This window comes from Petaurus breviceps, unplaced genomic scaffold (genome assembly GCF_028583685.1).
Source record: "Petaurus breviceps papuanus isolate PSGF00001 unplaced genomic scaffold, PetGlider_PUasm1.0 90865, whole genome shotgun sequence".
Lineage (NCBI taxonomy): Eukaryota > Metazoa > Chordata > Mammalia > Diprotodontia > Petauridae > Petaurus > Petaurus breviceps.
Genome location: NW_027187367.1, coordinates 5,123,581 through 5,142,283, shown reverse-complemented (window position 1 = coordinate 5,142,283; position 18,703 = coordinate 5,123,581). Strand labels below are relative to the sequence as shown.

Genomic DNA, 18,703 nt, shown 5'->3' with positions numbered 1-18,703 from the left:
CTGTCTCAGTTTCCTCAACTGTAAAATGGGGATAACAGTAACAACCTCACAGAATTGTGAGGATAAAATAAGATAATATTGGCGAAGTGGTACATAGTAGATGGTTAATAAATGCTTGTTCCCTTCTGGGAAAGGATTAATTTCCCTTCCAGGGATGTAGATAGCTCCAGAAGTCCCCTTTGACCCTTCTACCCTAGTTGGGTGAATTCACATGAAAGTCATTAGTTGGCTCTGGGGAAGTGTCCATCCTAGCCATATGAAACAAATGTCCTGTCTTAGCAGCCCCGCAAGGGGAGGAGAAGTCTTTACCACTCCCCCATAACATTTTTTTTCCAATCCGAGCTTCTGATCAGTCTTTAGAAACTCAGAGGTTCTTTAGCCAACCAGAGCAGCTGAAAAAAAGTGTGGTTCCCTGGGGATGGGAGGGTTTGGTAAAATGCCCCCATGTATTCTGTTCCCTTCTTCATCTGAACCCCCATGCCCACTGCCCCCCATACAGCCTCACATCCCTGGCCATGGCAAGGGGGTTTCAGGGATAGAAGGCCCCTCCCCTCTTCCCCTACTATGTTCACTGCTCCCAACTCCCTCCTCTGCCCTCCCCCCATCCCAAGGGTGTCCAGGACATTGTGTGTCTCAGGAAACAGTTCAGACGTGGGGCCTGAAGGAGGAGGAGGAAGGGGATGTGGGAACTAAGGAGACTCTGCTACCACAACCAACCAAAGACTTGGGGGGGGTCCCCTCCTGGAAAGAGGAGGGTGTGGAGCCTGTGGGAGTGTCAAAGATGCAGCACCCTTCCATGCTGCTGCCGCTGCTGCTGCTGCTGCTGCTGCTGATCTCCCTGCCACTGACCAGAGGTAAGGATGTTGGCATGGACAGGAGCAGGGAGTCTCTCTCTACAGTAAGATTCGGAAATGAGTGGGGGAAGAGAATGCTGGTGCAGGGTGTTGCAGGGATTAAGTGAGAACCAACAAAAGGGAAGGGGGAGGCTGAGGAGAAGCCATGGGATACACTGGTTTTACACCTGTAGAGGAGGTGAGACAGTCACAGGAAATGTGAGCAGCAAAGGCAAGGTCCTAAAGACCTAAATCTTCCACTTCACCCCCACCCCCACCCTACCACCCATCAACCTCACCCCACCCCTGCCCAGAAGAAGGAACAGAGAAAGGTGACAGTCTAGTTTGGGAAACTACAGAAATTTTTTCACCTACAGATTCTCCAACTATACAAGTTGGAGGGGGAAAAGGAGGGGAATGTGAAAGACAGAGAATCCAAGGTCTCCCTGACCCATTCTTGTGGTCCCCACCCCTATTAGCTCAGCACTGGGCCTTTCCGGTAGGATATCCCTTCAGTCTCTCAACCATTCACCAACTATGTCCCTCTCAGCCCCCCTCCCTAACCCTGTCATCTGCTTCCGAGGGACAGGCCTAAAGGCACAGAACTGGGAAGCCAGGGAATAAACAGGAAGGGGGTAGGGAGATTGAGAGGAGGGAGGACCACGATCTGGGATGCTGCAGAGTCAGGGAGTGGGGTACAAGTGTGGAGGAAAGGGTTTCATTGGAGAAAGTTCTCTATCCTAGAAAGGATGGGGATTGAAAGAGTCCATGAAGGGGGTCATGGGGAAGAAAGTTCTCATTCTCAAAAACAGAGATCCTCAGAAGCTAGGATGGAAAGGGGTCCAAGTGGACAGTTCTTTCCCTAGTCTTCAAGCCCCTGTCCCTTAATTCCTAGGACTGTCATGTGAGAAGCTCCCAGAGCCCTGTGCCAATGGGGGCACCTGCCTGAGCTTGCCCCAGGGTGAAGAAACCTGTCAGTGAGTGTTGGGTATTGGGTCTAGGTAAAAGGAAGTGGGAGAAGAGAAAAAGAAGAGATGTGGCGGGGGAAGCAAGTGTGGAGAGCAGGGGAGATGGAGAAAAAATGAAAGAGGTGGGGAGAGATAGGAAGGATGAGACTAAAGAGGGGAGACAAGAAGAGAAAGGAGAAGAGGGAAAAGATGAGACAGGAAGATGGGAAGGAGAGATTAGAAAGAGATGGAATGAGAAAGAAGCAAGATATGGGGAAACAAGAAGGGAGAAAGAAGACTTGTGGCAGGAAGGAGAAGAGGTGAGGTTTGGATGGGTCTCCTCCTATGTCTGTTCACTATTCCCAGGTGTGCCCCAGGCTTCTTGGGTGAGAGATGCCAGTTTCCAGATCCCTGCCAGAATTCCAAGCCCTGTCAGAATGGAGGCAGTTGTGAGAGCCAGCTCCCCAGTCACCAGGGCACCCCCTCCCCCCATCCTCCTGGTTTCTTTTGCTCCTGTTCCCCTGGTTTTGGAGGATCATTGTGCCATCTCAAAGACCCCTGCTTGTCCTATCCCTGTTACCATAATGGTCGATGCCATGTCTTGCCTTCTGGCCAGCCTCGATGTCACTGTCTGTCTGGATGGACAGGTAACGGTAATAGGGCCAGGAAGGGGAGAAATGAACTATGCTGTCTTCTCTCTTCTTCCCAATATCTTCCTATTTTCCCCTCCCTTTCCATATGCCTGTGATCTAATACAGGTAATAAGAAACTTGGCAGGGATAAAGCGGATGCTCCCTAAGGGCACAGATTGTCTTTTGCTTCAATCATCAAAGACTTCATTTGTTTAACAAATAATTATCAGGTACTCTATGTAATATAGTAGCTGCTTGCCTTCAAGGAACTTACAAATCCGATAAGAGGCTAGGACATGTTCATAAATAGCATAATGAAAAGTAGAATGTGATAAGGGCAAAGATCTATATGAAATCTGAGGCAAGATAAATCACTTCTATTTGCAGGGATCAGGAAATATTTCATGGATGGGGCTAACAGCTTATATGGAAGCCTTGAAGGAAGGAAGAATTTCAATAGGCAGAAAAGCAGGATGAAAATATAAACATAAAATATAACAATAATAACTAACATTTATATAATACTTTGAGGTTTGCAAAGTGCTTTACAAATATCTCATTTGATCTTCCCAACCTGGGAAGTAGGTAGGTGCTATTAATCCCATTTTTATAGATAAAGAAACTGAGGCAAGTAGATGTTAAATGACTTGCCCAGGGTCACGCAGTTAAGTGCCTGAGGCTGGACCTGAACTCAGTCCTTCCTGACTCAAAGTCTAGTGCTCTATCTAATGTGCTATCATCTAATTCTCATCATTTTTGATGGGATTTCAACTAGAAACAGCAGTGGGGCAAGTCATTATCCTACTATTATCATTTTATTTTTAGTGGCATACAGACTGCAAAGATGAATAAAATAATTGTTTTTTTGTAGTTGAATAAAAACACAAGGATGTAAGGTCAGCACATGTAGATCATTCAGCAAAAAAGAAAATGTCTCTATAAGTTCACTGAAAACATCTTTGGTACAACTCTAGGAGCAGACAGGACAATAAGGATGAAGTTATTTGTTCCCACATGATTTTGATCTCTTCTGTTAGGTTTCTATATTTTGGAAGCTTTTTGTTCCATGTTTTTTAGAGATTGTGGATATTTGGAATCATGATATCTATTAAAATGCTGTTCTTAAGTTTTCCTGTGGCCCAGTATTATGTCTGGGTGGGCAACAGTTTGGTCTACAATGGTCCATTTCCAGTATTGCAATACTGTATATTGGTTGAATTCTCCAGAATATTATAAGAACTACTACTACTGCTGCTGCTGCTGCTACTGCTACTACTACTATTGCTACTATTGCTACTACTACTACTGCTACTACTACTACTGCTGCTACTGCTACTACTACTACTACTGCTACTGCTACTACTACTGCTACTGCTACTACTACTACTACTGCTGCTACTGCTACTACTACTACTACTACTACTACTGCTACTACTGCTACTGCTACTACTACTACTGCTACTGCTACTGCTCCTGCTGCTGCTGCTACTTCTACCAGCACTATTATATAGGAAGGTTGGCCAAAGCAACTTTCAAAGATCACCAACTAAGTTTCAAAGATGCAGTAATCCTCATCAGTGAAAAGGCTATTCACACTAATAAAGAGAATGTGAGCTCCTTGAGGAGAGGAACTGGTTCATTTCTGTCTTTGTATCCCCAGTACCTGGCACATAAAGTAGTAGGTGTGGAATAAATGCTTGCTGATTGATGGATGGAACCTCAGATCCTTGAAATATTAAAGTATATGATATGATATGTAAGATATAATAATGTGGTATAATGTCTGTATGATATAAATAGGGTGTGCTATATAATAAAAGTGCAGAAGTTATTCAGCCTAAGCAGGATGCAATACAACCCAAACAAGATGTTATCAAAATAGGATGAATTGTGATAGATAGAACCCAACTAAGTGTGATTAGAAGGTAGTTATGGTAAGCAATTATGATTACCCAAGCAAAGTAGAACTTTAAAGATTATTAATTAAATTAATTAATTAAAGATTATAATAAAACTGATATACATGCATATTCAGGCAACTAGGTTGTACAGTGGATAGAGTGCTACACCTGAAGTCAAGAAGACTGATTTTCCTCAGCTCAAATCTGGCCATAGACGCTAATTGTGTGACCCTGGGCAAGTCATTTAATTCTGTTTGCCTCAGTCCCTCATCTGTAAAATGAGCTGAGAAGAAAATGGCAAACCATTCCAGTACCTTTGCCAAGAAAACCCTAATGAGGTCACAAACAGTCAGATATAATTGAAATGATTTAACAATAAATACACATGTATGTAACTAGGAAAAAGAGACATAAGCAATAAAGGTTGCAAAAATTAATGTGAGGGGCGGCTAGGTGGCGCAGTGAATAGAGCACCGGCCTTGGAGTCAGGACGACCTGAGTTCAAATCCGACCTCAGACACTTAACACAAAAAAACTAGACATGTGACCTTGGGCAAGTCACTTAACCCCAATTGCCCTCCAAAAAGCAAAAAAAAAAAAATTTAATGTGAACATGAGAGAAAAAATTCTGTTACATACCATATAGAATAGGCTGTAACTCATGCAAGGTGTAAAATTCTTTCCTTTTCTCTCCTCTCTATCCTCCTACCCCAACACCCTAGGTGAGCACTGCCAGCAGCATGATTTCTGTAAAGCAAACCCCTGTGCCAATGGAGGGTCCTGTCTGGCTACATACCCCCATATTCTATGTAACTGCCCCCAAGGCTTTGAGGGCAATAGCTGTCAATATGATGTCAACGAGTGTTTCCAGGACTCGGAGCTCTGCCCCAAGGGTGCCACTTGCCACAATATCCTGGGCTCCTACAAATGTCTCTGTCCCCCAGGACAGGATGGGCCCCAATGTGAATTCCAGGTGGGGCCCTGCCCTGCTACAGGCTGCCAAAATGGGGGCACCTGCCAACTAGCTCCTGGGTCCACCACATTGCACCGCTGCCTCTGCCTCCCAGGTGAGTACTTATGAGAACCTTTCCCACCCCTGCTTTCCATCATGACATAAGGACATTCCTCTTTAAGACCCCTGTTACCCAAATGATCTCCATAATCCCTGTGCAGGTTTCACAGGCCGGGAGTGTGAAGTGAATCCAGATGACTGCATTGGACACAGTTGTCAGAATGGAGGCACCTGCCAGGATGGACTACATGCCTACACCTGTCTCTGCCCTGAGACCTGGGCAGGTGAGTTATTGAGATCATGGACAGGGTAAGATCTATGACCCAACTGTCTAATTCTAAGATCTGGGACTCATGTCCAGTCTCTTACAACTTTCAGAAACCATGGTATAAAGGTACCACAACCCTGTTCATTTTCCTCCATAGGACAGGACTGTTCAGAGGATGTGGATGAGTGTGCAGACACCAGCCCCCTACGATGTCAGAATGGCGGCACCTGTCAGAACACCCCTGGCAGCTTTCACTGTGTGTGTGTGAGTGGTTGGGGTGGTCCAAACTGTGAGGAGAACCTGGATGACTGCGCTTCTGCCACTTGTGCCCAGGGGTCTACATGTATTGATAGGGTGGGCTCCTTCACTTGCCTCTGCCCCCCAGGTCTCACAGGTAGGAGGCTGAAGAGACATTGTGGGAGTGGGGGAGATGGAATGCAGATAAATTAGACAACAAGTAAGATATTTGTAAAGTTATTAACACAATGTAGCACAAAGTAGACACTTAATTAATGCTTTTTCCCTCCCTCCATCTCATTGCAAGAGACATAGAAATATGAGGATATGGGGGAAGCACAGGAGATGTGACAGAAACATTGCCTGGCACATAGTAGGTACCTAATGTTTATTGATTGATAAAGGAGCATTGGGAAAACTCAGGAGGCAATGGTAAGGGCATGGGAACACATGAATAGGAAGGGTATAGAGTTAATGGAATGAATAGAAGAGTAATGTGTCAGATGTGCACTTAAGGAAAATCACTTCGGCAGCAGTGTGCAGGATGGACGGGAATGGGAAATCAAGGCAGGGAGAAGAATGAGGAGACTGTTATATAATCAAGGTAAGAGGTGATAAAGGCTGAAGGCGAAGATTTGAGAAAAACAGGGTCATAAACCTAAGAGACTGGAAGAATGGTGGTTTCTTCAACAGAAATAAAGAAGTTGGAAAGGTAAATTTAGGGGAAAAGACAACAAATTACACAAGGAGTCACAGGGAGATCACAAGAAAGAAGAGGGAAGATGGCAGAATGTAAATGCAGAAGACATTGGAGGGGAAATAGAAAAAAACAGGGGATGAAAAGAAGGAAACAGGGAGCCACAGAAATCTCTGGAAAGAATATAGGGTGACAGGAAGCTTGGTCTATTTCTCTCTCTCTCTCTCTCTCTCTCTCTCTCTCTCTCTCTCTCTCTCTCTCTCTCTCTCTCTCTCTCTCTCTCTCTCCACCCTAGGTCTTCTGTGCCAGCTACAGGATATGTGTCTGAGTCAACCCTGCCACCCCAAAGCCCAGTGCAGTACCAACCCCATCTCAGGAGCCATACTTTGTCTATGCCAGCCTGGCTACTCCGGCCCCACCTGCCACCAGGATCTGGATGAGTGTCAGATGGGTGAGGAACCCCAGTATTTGATTCTCCCATCAAGCCTATTCATTCTGTTTCCTACAGAAGAAATGTGAAAGCCAAGGGAAAGAAGAAAGGGTAGAAAATGGGATTTTCCTATACTTCCTAAGGTTTTTCCAATATTCCAGGAGGAAAAAAAAACCACACCTTTATTTTCTGAATATTTCCAGAATTCTTCCAAGCCATTACATCTCTATTCTATACACTCCCTTCTGATTTTCAGCTGTCCAACCCACTATGGACATTACCTTCCATGTCCGTATAGATGCCATCCTTCATTGTCTCCTATAGCTACATCCTCTCTTCCCTATCCCCCACAGAGGCAGTGTAGTATAATGGAAAGTGCCCTGGAGTCAGAAGCAAAAGGCATGGCTCTTCCAGCTGATAGACCTTGGATAAATCCCTTATAATCTTGTAGATGCTGAGGCAGCTAAGTGGCACAGTGGATAAAGCTCTGGGCCTAGAGTCAGGAAGACTTGTGTTCAAACATGTTCCCAGAAACCTACTAGCTCTGTCTGTAACCCTAGGCAAGTCACATAATGTCTTCCTGCCTTAGATTTCCTTAACTATAAAATGGGGATAATAGCAGCACCTATCTTCCAAGATTGTCGTGAGGATCAGAATAGATATTTGTGAAGCACTCAGCACAGTGCTCTTTTTTTTTTTTTTTTTTTGCTTTTTTGGAGGGGGAAGGCAGGGCAATCGGGGTTAAGTGACTTGCCCAATGTCACACAGCTAGTAAGTGTTAAGTGACTGAGGCCAGATTTGACAAAACATTCTTAATAAATGCTTGTTTCCTCTTTGCTTGCTTCAGAAGGCTTCAATTTCCTTCCTATAGGATTTGTACTATTTGAGCATGGGGAAAGCGCTTTGTAAACCATAAAGTACTATCTAAAGTTATTTGGGCAGCTAGGTGGCACATTAGATAGAGCACCAGGCCTGGAGTCAAGAAAACCTGAGTTCAAATTCAGCCTCTGACACGAGCTGTGTGACTCTGGGCACCCTGTTTCCCTCAGTTTCCATATCTATAAAATAAGCTGGAGAATGAAATGGCAAACCATTCTAATAACTCGGACAAGAAAACCCCAAATGGAGTCAAAAAGAGTCAGACACAACTCAAATGACTCAACAGCTACAAAAGTTATTATCAGCATCATTGACTGAACCAGAAGGAAGTCCAGAGAGTTGTTTAATCCAATCCTTCCCCCTCTTTTACAGATAAGGAAACTGAGGTTTAAGTTAAGTGAAATCACCCTGCTAGTAAGTGACAGAACTGGAGTCCTCTGCCCCCAGATGCAGTATGCTTTCTTCTACAGCACTTTCTACTCTATCATCAGGTTCCTTTTCAAATATGTTCCACCTTCCTGTTTTCATCCCCTATCCGTATGCCCTTCTCCTCGTCTCCTATATATCCTCATCTTCCCCTAAGATATGTTTCCCTCTGTCTCTTCTCAGTCCACCAAAGTCTTAGTCCCTGTGAACACGGCGGCTCCTGCCTCAATACCCCAGGCTCCTTCAACTGCCTCTGCACCCCAGGCTACACCGGCTCCCGATGTGAGACTGATCATAATGAGTGTCTGTCTCAGCCCTGTCACCCTGGCAGCACCTGTCTTGATCTGCTCGCTACTTTCTACTGCCTCTGTCCTCCAGGTATGGAATGGCACTGGATAGTCTGTGGGCAGAGGTGGGGGAGTTGGGGTGGATGTTTTGGGTAGGGAAGTGAAAGCAACCAGAGGGACCAAAGCAAAATGGAATCCACTCTCCACTCAGTTGAACAGATCCCAGGTCGGTTTCCTGGAGCTCACTTGAAATCCTGAGGGGCTAGGAAGGTAGATGGAACAGGTACTTCACCTGAACTATTGTTGGCCCTGAGACACAAGCTTACTTGCCCACTGGGTAAATTCCTATGTGGAGAGAGGTAGACAAAATAAGAATGGGAGATTGAGGGATTGGGGGAAGATACAGTTAAGAATACAGTTGGGACAGGGTGTTTCCCTGTTCTATAGACCTAGACAAGTTATTACGTCCCCAAAGTATTTATTTCCTGGGTTCTAAGGTCAAACTAGTCCCTTCATTTTCTCATTGCTACCACCCAATACTTCCAACTAGGAATTAACCTTTCCCAGCTCATCTGGGGATTCAAAATTCAGTATTGACCTCCCCTACACTTTTCTCTAGTGCCCTTCATTTAGGCACAATATCCTGTTCAAGTTTTTGTAAGGATTTAAACTTATTGCATATAGTTGGTGGTAATCAAAACCAGAGATCATCCATAGATACAAGGAAAAGTTCTAAGTGATAAAGCTTATGAAATAAAAGTCCCTAAATCTTGAATTGAAAAGTTTTATCAGCTTCTGAATTACCTATAAAACGTTTGTTTGTATCCCTGGTATGATTTCATATCTGAGTTAAGGAAAAAAAAAATCCATTTGTAAAAAAAAAATCCCAGAGAGACTCTATGCCAGCCAACCAAGTTGCTTAGTAGCCATTGGAAGGAAGCTGAACATTCCTTAACCCCAACCTGACTGTGCCATTGATTCATTATGTGTCATTAAACAACTCACTTCCCCTCTCTGTCTTCAGTTTTCTTATCAGTAAAATGAGAAGTCTGGACCAAATGATCTCAGTGGGCCCTGCTTCTTTTTACCAATACCTATTAGACAAATCCCAAACCAGGGCTTTGGGTAAGCAAACAAATTGCTAACTATATAATATACCTTATTCAAATTTAGAATTTTCTGTTCTTCCATAAATAGGATTGGATGTGGCATCACATCACAGATCTGGACTCTAATCCTGCTATTTCTACTTATTAGCTGTAAAGGCTAGGACAAGTCTTTTCCTTTCTAGGGGATGATATCTTCATCAATGAGATGAAAGGATTACACTGGATAAGATCAAGGACACCTAAGTTCTTTAGTAAGCAGTCACAATTAAAAATCCATATGTGGATTGTAATTATATCATTAGTCATGTCTAGCTTCACTGCAATTATGAATTGATCTAAGTTTAATAAATAATTTTTATTATTTATTAAATAATAAAATAACACCCACTTAGAGCTTTGTGTGGCACCTGGCACTTAGTAGGCATTTAATGTTAACTGACTGACTTTAAGGTTTACAAAACACTTTCTTCACCACAACTCTGAGAGATGGATAGTACAGGTATTATCCTCATTTTATAGATGAGGAAACCAAGGTTAAGAAAGGTAAAGTCATTTGCCTATGGTCATAGAACTAGTAAGTATAAAATCTAGATTTAGACCCAGGTTTCCTGACTCCAAGTCCTGCACACCAGGTAGAGGGCTCATCACCTTCTCACATGGATTACTGCAGAAGTCTCCTATTTGATCTCCCTGCCTCAATTCTCACACACAAACACACACACCTCTAATACATTCTCTACCCAGCTGTCAAAGTGATTTTTACTTATTGTATAGGTCTGACTATGCCATTCCCCTGCTCAATAAACTTGGCTCCCTGATTACCTGTAGGATCAAGTATAAAAGCCTATGTTAGGCATTTACAAACCCTCATAAGCCAGTCCCAACCTATCTTCCCAGGATTACTGAACTCCATTCTCCATCACACACACTATGTATGTCTGGCCGAACTTGCCTTCTTAACTAAGTCTCTCTCACTTGCAATAGCACCACAATGAACGACTGATCCTTCATAGGTCAAAATGCACTGTTTTCTCCAGAAAAATACCTGCATAATCTTGAATAGGATACAAACTGGTGTTTTAAGTTCCCTGAAGAAGGTCCTAACAAGAAAGCAGCTTGTTAGAAATTGTACATACTCTCTTTTGAGGATTTCCCAATACTCCAATGCCTGTTGAAAAAGGAATAGGAAGGCTTTGGACCAAATATACAAATGTGTATTCTCCATTACCTGAGACTCAACTACCTGAGCCTCTGCACTAACTCCAATGTCAGCAAACTCTCTCTGTCTGCTCTGTTTGTTTATTTTAAAACTGCTCCCCTGGGTGGCTAGTGGAATTGAAACGACTAAGGAAGGGGCAGCTAAGTGGTTCAGTGAATAGAGCACCAGCCCTGGAGTCAGGAGGACCTGAGTTCAAATCCGATCTCAGACACTTGACACAATTACTAGCCATGTGACTTTGGGCAAGTCACTTAACCCCAATTACCCTCCAAAAAGCAAAAATTAAAAAAAAAGGAAACAAATCATATCAGTTCATTAAGAAAAGCGTGTCTATTGTAGGACAGCTAGTGGCATTGTAGATAGAGTGCTTAGCCAGGAGTCAGGAAGACCTGAGTTCAAATCCAGCCTCAGAAACTTGCTGGCTGTGACTCTGGGCAAGTCACTTCACCCTGTCTGCCTTAAAATGAGCTGGAGAAGGAAATGGCAAACCACTCCAGTATCTTTGACAAGAAAACTCTAAATGGAGTTACAAAGAGTTGGACGTGATTGAAACAACTGAACAACAACATTCTAATTGTATAATAAATCAGGACCAAGTCTCCTCAGCTTTGGCACTGGACCCCAAATACAGGCAGAGGCAGATTATTATGTATTAAAAACAATTAATCAAATAAGGCCAATTAATTAAAAGGAAACAATAGGATATAAACTAGGATACAAGATTAGGTAATTTGATTTCTAATTGCAAGAATGATTAGGGGACTCTCCAAACTGGGAGGGAGAGAGCTAACAGGAATAATTTCTGAAATCAGAAAAAGAGGCGCCTCACTCCTCCCCTAGTGTCTGTATTCAATCAAAGGAAGAAGGAAACTAACTGACCAGTATGAGGCCAGTTTTCAGATAAAACATAAAGATTGCTTGAGATATATAATTGTGTGGAAACTTCTTGCATCAGTCTTCAGCTCTAACTGAGTTTCTGGCCAGTATAACCTAGCTCCTAAGTTAAGCACTAAACAAATTTTGTCTCTAAGCAATGGGCAGAGGTGGTCCAGCTTCCCAGCCACTCAGGGCTAGATTCAAACAATGCAATAAATTTCTCACAGTTCCCATAGTTAAATATAGTTTTCTCACAAGACAGAAACTGAACTAGACCCATAATTGAATAGAAAGGGAAGTGAGCTGTATCCAGAATTGAATCACAAGATGAAGTCAGTATTGTTCACTCAGTTCCCACAATTCCCTCACCTGTGACCATCATCATATGGCCTCTGGCTCCACCTTCTTCCTGCCTCTGCTGCTCTAGGCTAGGGTTATAGGCCATGACAACAATCACAAAATCTATGCTAAAGTGGTTAGGATGTCAGTGATATGCCTAAGAGGTCAGGGCATGAATAAGGTAGGCAATTAGCTATTATTTTTAATACAGAGGCTGAGGAGGGTATATACTTACTCATATGTCATTATGGTTGAGTGTTTTTCTCTATTGGTTGCTTTGTTTTCAATTTTGGCAACTTTATATATGACCTTTCCACTCGTGTAATCAGAGCACATGATTTCAAGTATCATCTCTATTCAGATGATCCCCAGATCTATATATCCTGCCATCATCTTCCTCCTGAGCACCTCCTACATCACCATCTTGCACCTGGACCTCTACATGGATGTCCCATAAATATCTTCAGATCAATATGTCCCAAATAGAACTCATTATCTTCTCCCCTAAATTTCCCCTATTATTTCTGGTGAGAACAACACCAATTTCCCAGTCATCTAGATTCATGACCTTTCCCTCTCCCTCACCCCTTATATCTAAGCAGTTGCCAAGACTTACCAACTCCACTTGTCAACTCTACCAACAGTTTTTCTTATCTCCACTCATACAGACACCACCCCAATTCTGGCCCTTTTCATCTCTCACCTGAACCATATATGAGCCTCTGAATTGTTATCCTTGCTCCCATTCTCTCCTCCTCTCCACACAATTGGAAAAATAATCCTCCTAAGGCAGAGGTTTGACCATAGGGTGACATAGTAGACACTTAATAAATATTTACTGAGTAAATGCCCCAAAGCCTTCAGTGGCTCTCCATTGTCTCTAGGATAAAATACAAACTCCCTGGCCAGTCATCACAGATATTCCACAATATTTCAGTTATCTGCCTTCCTAGCCTCATTTCATACAATCTCCATTCATGAACTCTATATTCCAGCTACACTGGACTACTAGCCATTCCCTTACTGCCCCTCCTGCACTCACACACAGGCCATTCCCCAGGCCTGGAATGCACTAATCATCTCTACTTCTCAGTATCCTCCCCTTCCCTTCAAGGCTCAGCTTGGCTTCCAACTCCTCCATTAAGCCTTTCTGATAGTTACTGCTCTCTCCTTTTTTTTGTACTATACTTGTGTGATACAGTGTCTTCCCTTCCTGAGGAAAGGTACTGCCATGTTTTTTGTCGTTGTGTCCCAAGTGCCTAGCAAAGTTCCATGAACACAGTAGGCATTTTTAATTGAATTCTTCAGTTACCAAATCCCACTCCTAAAGTCACTTCTGTCTCTGAGGAACAAAATATTACCAGACATGGTAAGGCCTTCCAAGTCTCCTCTGCCTAGCCTAGAATTACCCACCAGAGACCTTCTCTGAGTTAAGACTTCATCTATGGTCAGCCTATTTGTCCTTAATTTCCTCACCTAATTCTCTAGACATTGTTTCATGACCTTCTCTAGAGACACCCCTATTTGTTTTGTTTTGTTTTATTTAACATTCTCTACATGGGTGCCATCTCCAGCCTTGGCCAGACCAGTCTTCAGACACTGTCTCCATCCAAAGCTTCTTACTCTTCAGAGCCATCTTCCCTGACATAACAAAAAAACAGCTCTGCATGTTTTCCACACCAAAAGATCTGAACCCCAGCTGCCTGTACCCCTAACCTGCTCCAGGCTCTGTGCTATCCAATTGTGCTACAACAGTTTACCCACACAAACTTTACCCCTCTGCAGCCATCATCACAACCCTGAGAGATCTAGCTTCTCCCTTCCTCTTACAAACTGGGATCTCAGCTGTTCCCAGAAGTCACCAAGCATGTGCCCAAGTGTCGTTAGGTCCCATTACTATACCCAAATCTCAGACCACCTACTTTGAAAATATTTTCCCTTAGGCTCTTGGGTCCCAGTCTGGTCCTCTCATTTTCTCTCTTCACTTCAGAAATGACATTTCTCAACTCAAATGATCCAAGAAGACTCATGCTGTTCTATTCCCTTTTTCCTACTAGTCCCTCAAGGAAACAAAGTTTTCTTAGATTTTCTAAGGATATTTGCTACTAGTGACAAAGAGAACAAACACAGAGGAAAGTTCCCAAAATGTTAAGTAAGAATTCAAAATCTCTCAAGTTGAATGTCAAATCTTCTTGGGTGGATCGCATAATTCGCTGATTTCCCCAGATTTCTTGCTGTTCACCTCCTGCTCAGTCTCTTCATTTCAGTCACTCACTGGAAATCCAGAATCTCTCTTTTGGACTGGGAGGCTCTACCTCTGCTCTCTTTTGCATTTCTATGAAGAAGAAAATGGAAAGATTATTGTACTGAGTGCTAATGCCCAATATTTGCTTTGATGTGGCAGTTGAGGTCAGAGTCATTTGCAGAGTATAAAAGAGACCAGACAGCTATGTCTGCCCCTGAACACAGGGAAATAATAGGAAGTATACCAAATGGAACTTGGGTTACATAATCAATTTTATTTTATTTTCAGACTCCCATTCTCTTCCTCCCACTCATGTTCCCTGCCCCAATGAGAAAACAAGAAATACAAAACCCTGTGCTTCAGAATTAGGTAGAGGGGAATCAAGAGCCCAAGTGGACCAAGTTGGAGGGGATGCATGAACTCACTTGATTTACCCAACCCTGTGTCCTGCAGGTTTTGAGGGACAGCTGTGTGAGGAGGAGATTGACGAGTGTAAGTCAGAACCCTGCCAGCACCAGGGCATCTGCCATGACCAGCTGAATGGCTTCCTGTGTGAATGCCTTCCTGGTGAGTACCTCACACCTGCACCACCCTCTCTCCTGCCCTGAGTCCCTAAATACTCCTTACTCTGGAGCTCCCATCCTCCCTAACTTTAACTCCCTATAGTCATATAACCTCAATCCCTGCCTCCCTACAAAACAATCCCCCAATCCTCTGAGCCCCTTCAAATCTCCCATCCCACCACTGCCCACAAGTTGCCCTTTTCACAAGTCACCTCTCTGTTTCCCAAACTCTTATGCCTCCATAAGAGGGGGCATACTTCCATTCTCTAACCACTTCCATGTCTTCCAGATCTCCTTAAATTACCACTCCTTTCCCCCTCATTTACTCTCTCAGTTCAGCCTGCACCTCTTCTCTGTCTCTTTTCCTTTCCCCCAGCTTCTCTAGCTTTCCCTCAGTCTTCTGCTATCTCTGTTCCCTAACACCTAACACATTCCCAGGACTGTACTCCTCCCTAAAGGCCACTCACCCCCTTGTGTCACATCCCCTGGGAAATCCTTCCAGGAATGAAGTCCTCCCTCCCTAACCTTTGACTCACCCCTCTCTCTCACATTTACATACCAGGCTTCACTGGTCCCCATTGTGAGGAGGATGTAGATGAGTGTGCCAGTTCTCCTTGTGCCCATGGTGGAAAGTGCCAAGACCAGCCTGGGGCCTTTCACTGCCAGTGTCCTTCAGGTGAAAGCTGGGGCAGGGGATGAAGGGACTGGGTGCCAGGATGCCTTAAAGTTGTATGGGGGTTAGGTGTGTGTGTGTGTGTGTGTGTGTGTGTGTGTATTTCAAAGGGTCTCAAACTTACCCAACTCCCTCCCTTCTTTACCCATACATCCAGGATTTGAAGGTTCTCAATGCCAGGTGGAAATAGATGAATGTCTTAGTGACCCCTGCTCCTCAGGATCTAGCTGTCTTGATCTCCCTGGTTCCTTCGCCTGCAGTTGCCCCCCAAATGTTACAGGTCAACAGGGAATTGGATTAGAAATAACGGATAAATACTTGAATCACATTGGGGAATGATGGGTGGAGAAAGATAGGAGAGACGTTTTAGAATGTAAAGATACTATGGGGTCAATGTTAGTGTCAATTCTTGTGCCCAGACTTCAGCTAGGAAAGACTGGGGTTGGAGGGGCAGTTCTTAAGGCTATAGAGGCTGGGGACCATCTAGGGAATTTATCATGTAAATGGACTTGTTTGGAGATTCTCTCAGAGAGGGCATAGAAGACTCTGAGAGTCTGACCCTTCTGTCTTATTTTTCATCTACCCTAGGACAACTCTGTGAGTTCTCCTTGTGCCCACCCTCCTTGTGCCCTCCAAAGTGGGGATGTCAAGCAGAAAGCCAGTGCCTCTGCCCAGATGGAAACCCCAGCTGCCCCCCTGCCAAAGACAACTGCACCTGCAAACACGGACAATGCCATGGGTAATACCTCCCCACATTCCACCTCTAGACACTCCCTTCAATTGGAACTAGAAGGGAGGAAGACAGAAGAGAGACACAGGCAATAGAGAGACAATGGGAAATGGTCAATGGTGAGAGAATGGATAACACTAATACCAGTAGGAAGTGAAATCCCTAGGCTATATTCAGAGATTCTTCCATCCTTTGTATAATCTCTCAGATATTTGAAGGTCATAATTGGGTGACCCTTCAGTTTTCATTATCATCCCAATATATTTAGATTTCCTTCATAGGTCCTTTTTTCCCCTTTATTCATCTTTTTTGCCTCCTCTGAAGTACTTCAAATCTTACACATTTCAAGTTATCAGGCCACAGGCTAGATATTTAGTGAGGGAAAGACCAGAGGTGAGCAGAATGAGAGGATGATTCATAACATCTGTCTCTCGTATGCTTTCATTTCTGCATCTTATTATCCCCATAGACACATCCCAGGGCCAATGTTTAGGATAAACAATTAATGTATTTCTTTTCATTAAAAAAATCCTCTCTGTTTATTCTGCTCAATTTCTCCATCTTGAACTAAAATTATTCATATAAAGGGTAAAATTATCAACTTGTTCCTGACTGAGAAGGTAGAATTATAGTTCTTGTTCAGGAAATATCTTAGATTAAGCCTGATTAATTAATATTACATCATCTCAGTTCGGTGAGCACCTGTCACGATCCTCTAAAGTAGAGTGTCAAGCAGAGAGAGAGGAAAGCCTTTGCCTCTACCACAATGGAAACCAAGTTGTGCCTCCCCACACCTCTCCCCTCCCACCATTTGTACCTGCAAATGTGGACAATGCCAAGGACCAAAGAGACCAAGGACCAATGGACTATGGAGATCTAGTCCAGGGCTGCGGAGCCTGTGGTCTTTAGGCCACTTATGGCCCTCTAGATGGATTCAGTCAAAGATTCAGTCAAAGGGCTGCACTTGAGGACCTAGGGAGCCACATGTGGCCTCAAGGCTGAAAGGTCCTCACCCCTGACCTAGTCCAACTCCCTCACTTTACAAATGAGGAAACTGACGTTCAGAGAGGTTAATGATTTACCTGGGGTCACACGGTTATTAACTGTCTGAGGCAGGATTTGAACTCTCTTCTTCCTGATTCGAAGTCAAGCAATCTATCACTACACCATGCTACTTCTGCCATGAGCACAAAAGATCTATTGAGTCAGAGCTAATAATGATCTCTTAGTGGAAGAGATCATTTAATTCTAGAGTCAATGGGAAAAACAGTCACTCACTTGAGATCATTTCAGAAAGGGAAAATCAATGAGGAATGAAGTCAGTAACTCAAAGCCAATGGAGATAATTAGTCAATAGGAAGGAAAGGAAAGTGGGGTGGGGGTGGAATCTCAATGAAGGAGCCAGTCCCCACACACATGCACCCAATGTGCACACTTCTCCTTTCATTCCTAGATCTACATGTCTGTGTGATGTGGGTTGGACAGGGCAAGGCTGTGAGGAGGAGCTGGGGGGCTGTTTTTCAGAGCCTTGTGCCCATGGGGGTACATGCCATCCCCAGTCCCATGGCTACAACTGCACCTGCCCCACTGGATATGCGGGTGAGGCCCCTGTAACAACCTAAAATCAAACAGAGAGGGAAGAGAAGGGAAGGGAAAGGAAGGGAAGGGGAGGGAAGGGGAGCATGGAAAAGAGCAAAAAGGGGATGGAAGACATATGGGAATGGGGAAATAAAGAGGAGTGGAAGGAAGATAAAAGAGGGGAGACAGACTAGAAAGAAGGGAGGAAATGAGAAGGCAAAAAGAGAAGGCAAGGAAACAAGTCCCCTGGGTTAGGCCCTTGTCCATTTATCCTAGGCCCCACCTGTAGTGAGGAGGTGACCAAGTGTGACTCCAGGCCATGTCTTAATGGTGGATCCTGCATCCCTACTCCTGAAGGTTACGCCTGCACCTGCCTTCCTAGCTATACTGGGTCCCATTGTCAGACCAGCAGGGACCACTGTACATCTGGTGAGTGTTTATTATGAACTGAGGGGGGGGGGGGGAGGGGCGTTTGTAGCATTGCCTAAGTTCAAATTGTGCTGAATACAATTTAAGTGTTGATCAATGTTGAATGGAAATGATGGACACTGTCCTAAACTATGTTACGTTGACCTGAGTGTGAAGTAAATACAATTGTTATCTCTGGAGAACCAAGTGGAGACCAAAATCCTCACCACTCTTCTCTCCATGCCCCTTCTCCCAGTCTCATGTCTCAATGGGGGCACCTGTGTGTATGGAACCAATACCTTTGTCTGCTTTTGCCCCATGGGATTCAAAGGGACATATTGTGAAGAGAAAGCACCCCCCAACTGTGCAGACAGGTGAGTAGTGTCAGTCAGGAAAGGGAAACTTCAACTCTCT

At 44.0% G+C, this 18,703-nt stretch overlaps 1 protein-coding gene across 1 annotated transcript in view; it reads left to right on the top strand.

Moving 5' to 3' along the window:
* Positions 1–648: 648 nt before the first annotated feature.
* NOTCH4 (notch receptor 4) overlaps positions 649–18,703 on the top strand; it is a 31,699-nt gene continuing 13,644 nt past the window's right edge. Inside the window, exons 1-15 of the mRNA XM_069073344.1 lie at positions 649–854; positions 1,729–1,810; positions 2,147–2,427; positions 5,036–5,380; positions 5,487–5,609; positions 5,751–5,987; positions 6,823–6,978; positions 8,446–8,640; positions 14,791–14,904; positions 15,463–15,576; positions 15,731–15,853; positions 16,162–16,312; positions 17,757–17,902; positions 18,158–18,310; positions 18,546–18,663. Of these exons, the coding sequence (XP_068929445.1) occupies positions 782–854; positions 1,729–1,810; positions 2,147–2,427; positions 5,036–5,380; positions 5,487–5,609; positions 5,751–5,987; positions 6,823–6,978; positions 8,446–8,640; positions 14,791–14,904; positions 15,463–15,576; positions 15,731–15,853; positions 16,162–16,312; positions 17,757–17,902; positions 18,158–18,310; positions 18,546–18,663 (2,411 nt within the window). The 5' untranslated portion in view covers positions 649–781. The remainder of the gene's footprint in view (positions 855–1,728; positions 1,811–2,146; positions 2,428–5,035; positions 5,381–5,486; positions 5,610–5,750; positions 5,988–6,822; positions 6,979–8,445; positions 8,641–14,790; positions 14,905–15,462; positions 15,577–15,730; positions 15,854–16,161; positions 16,313–17,756; positions 17,903–18,157; positions 18,311–18,545; positions 18,664–18,703) is intronic.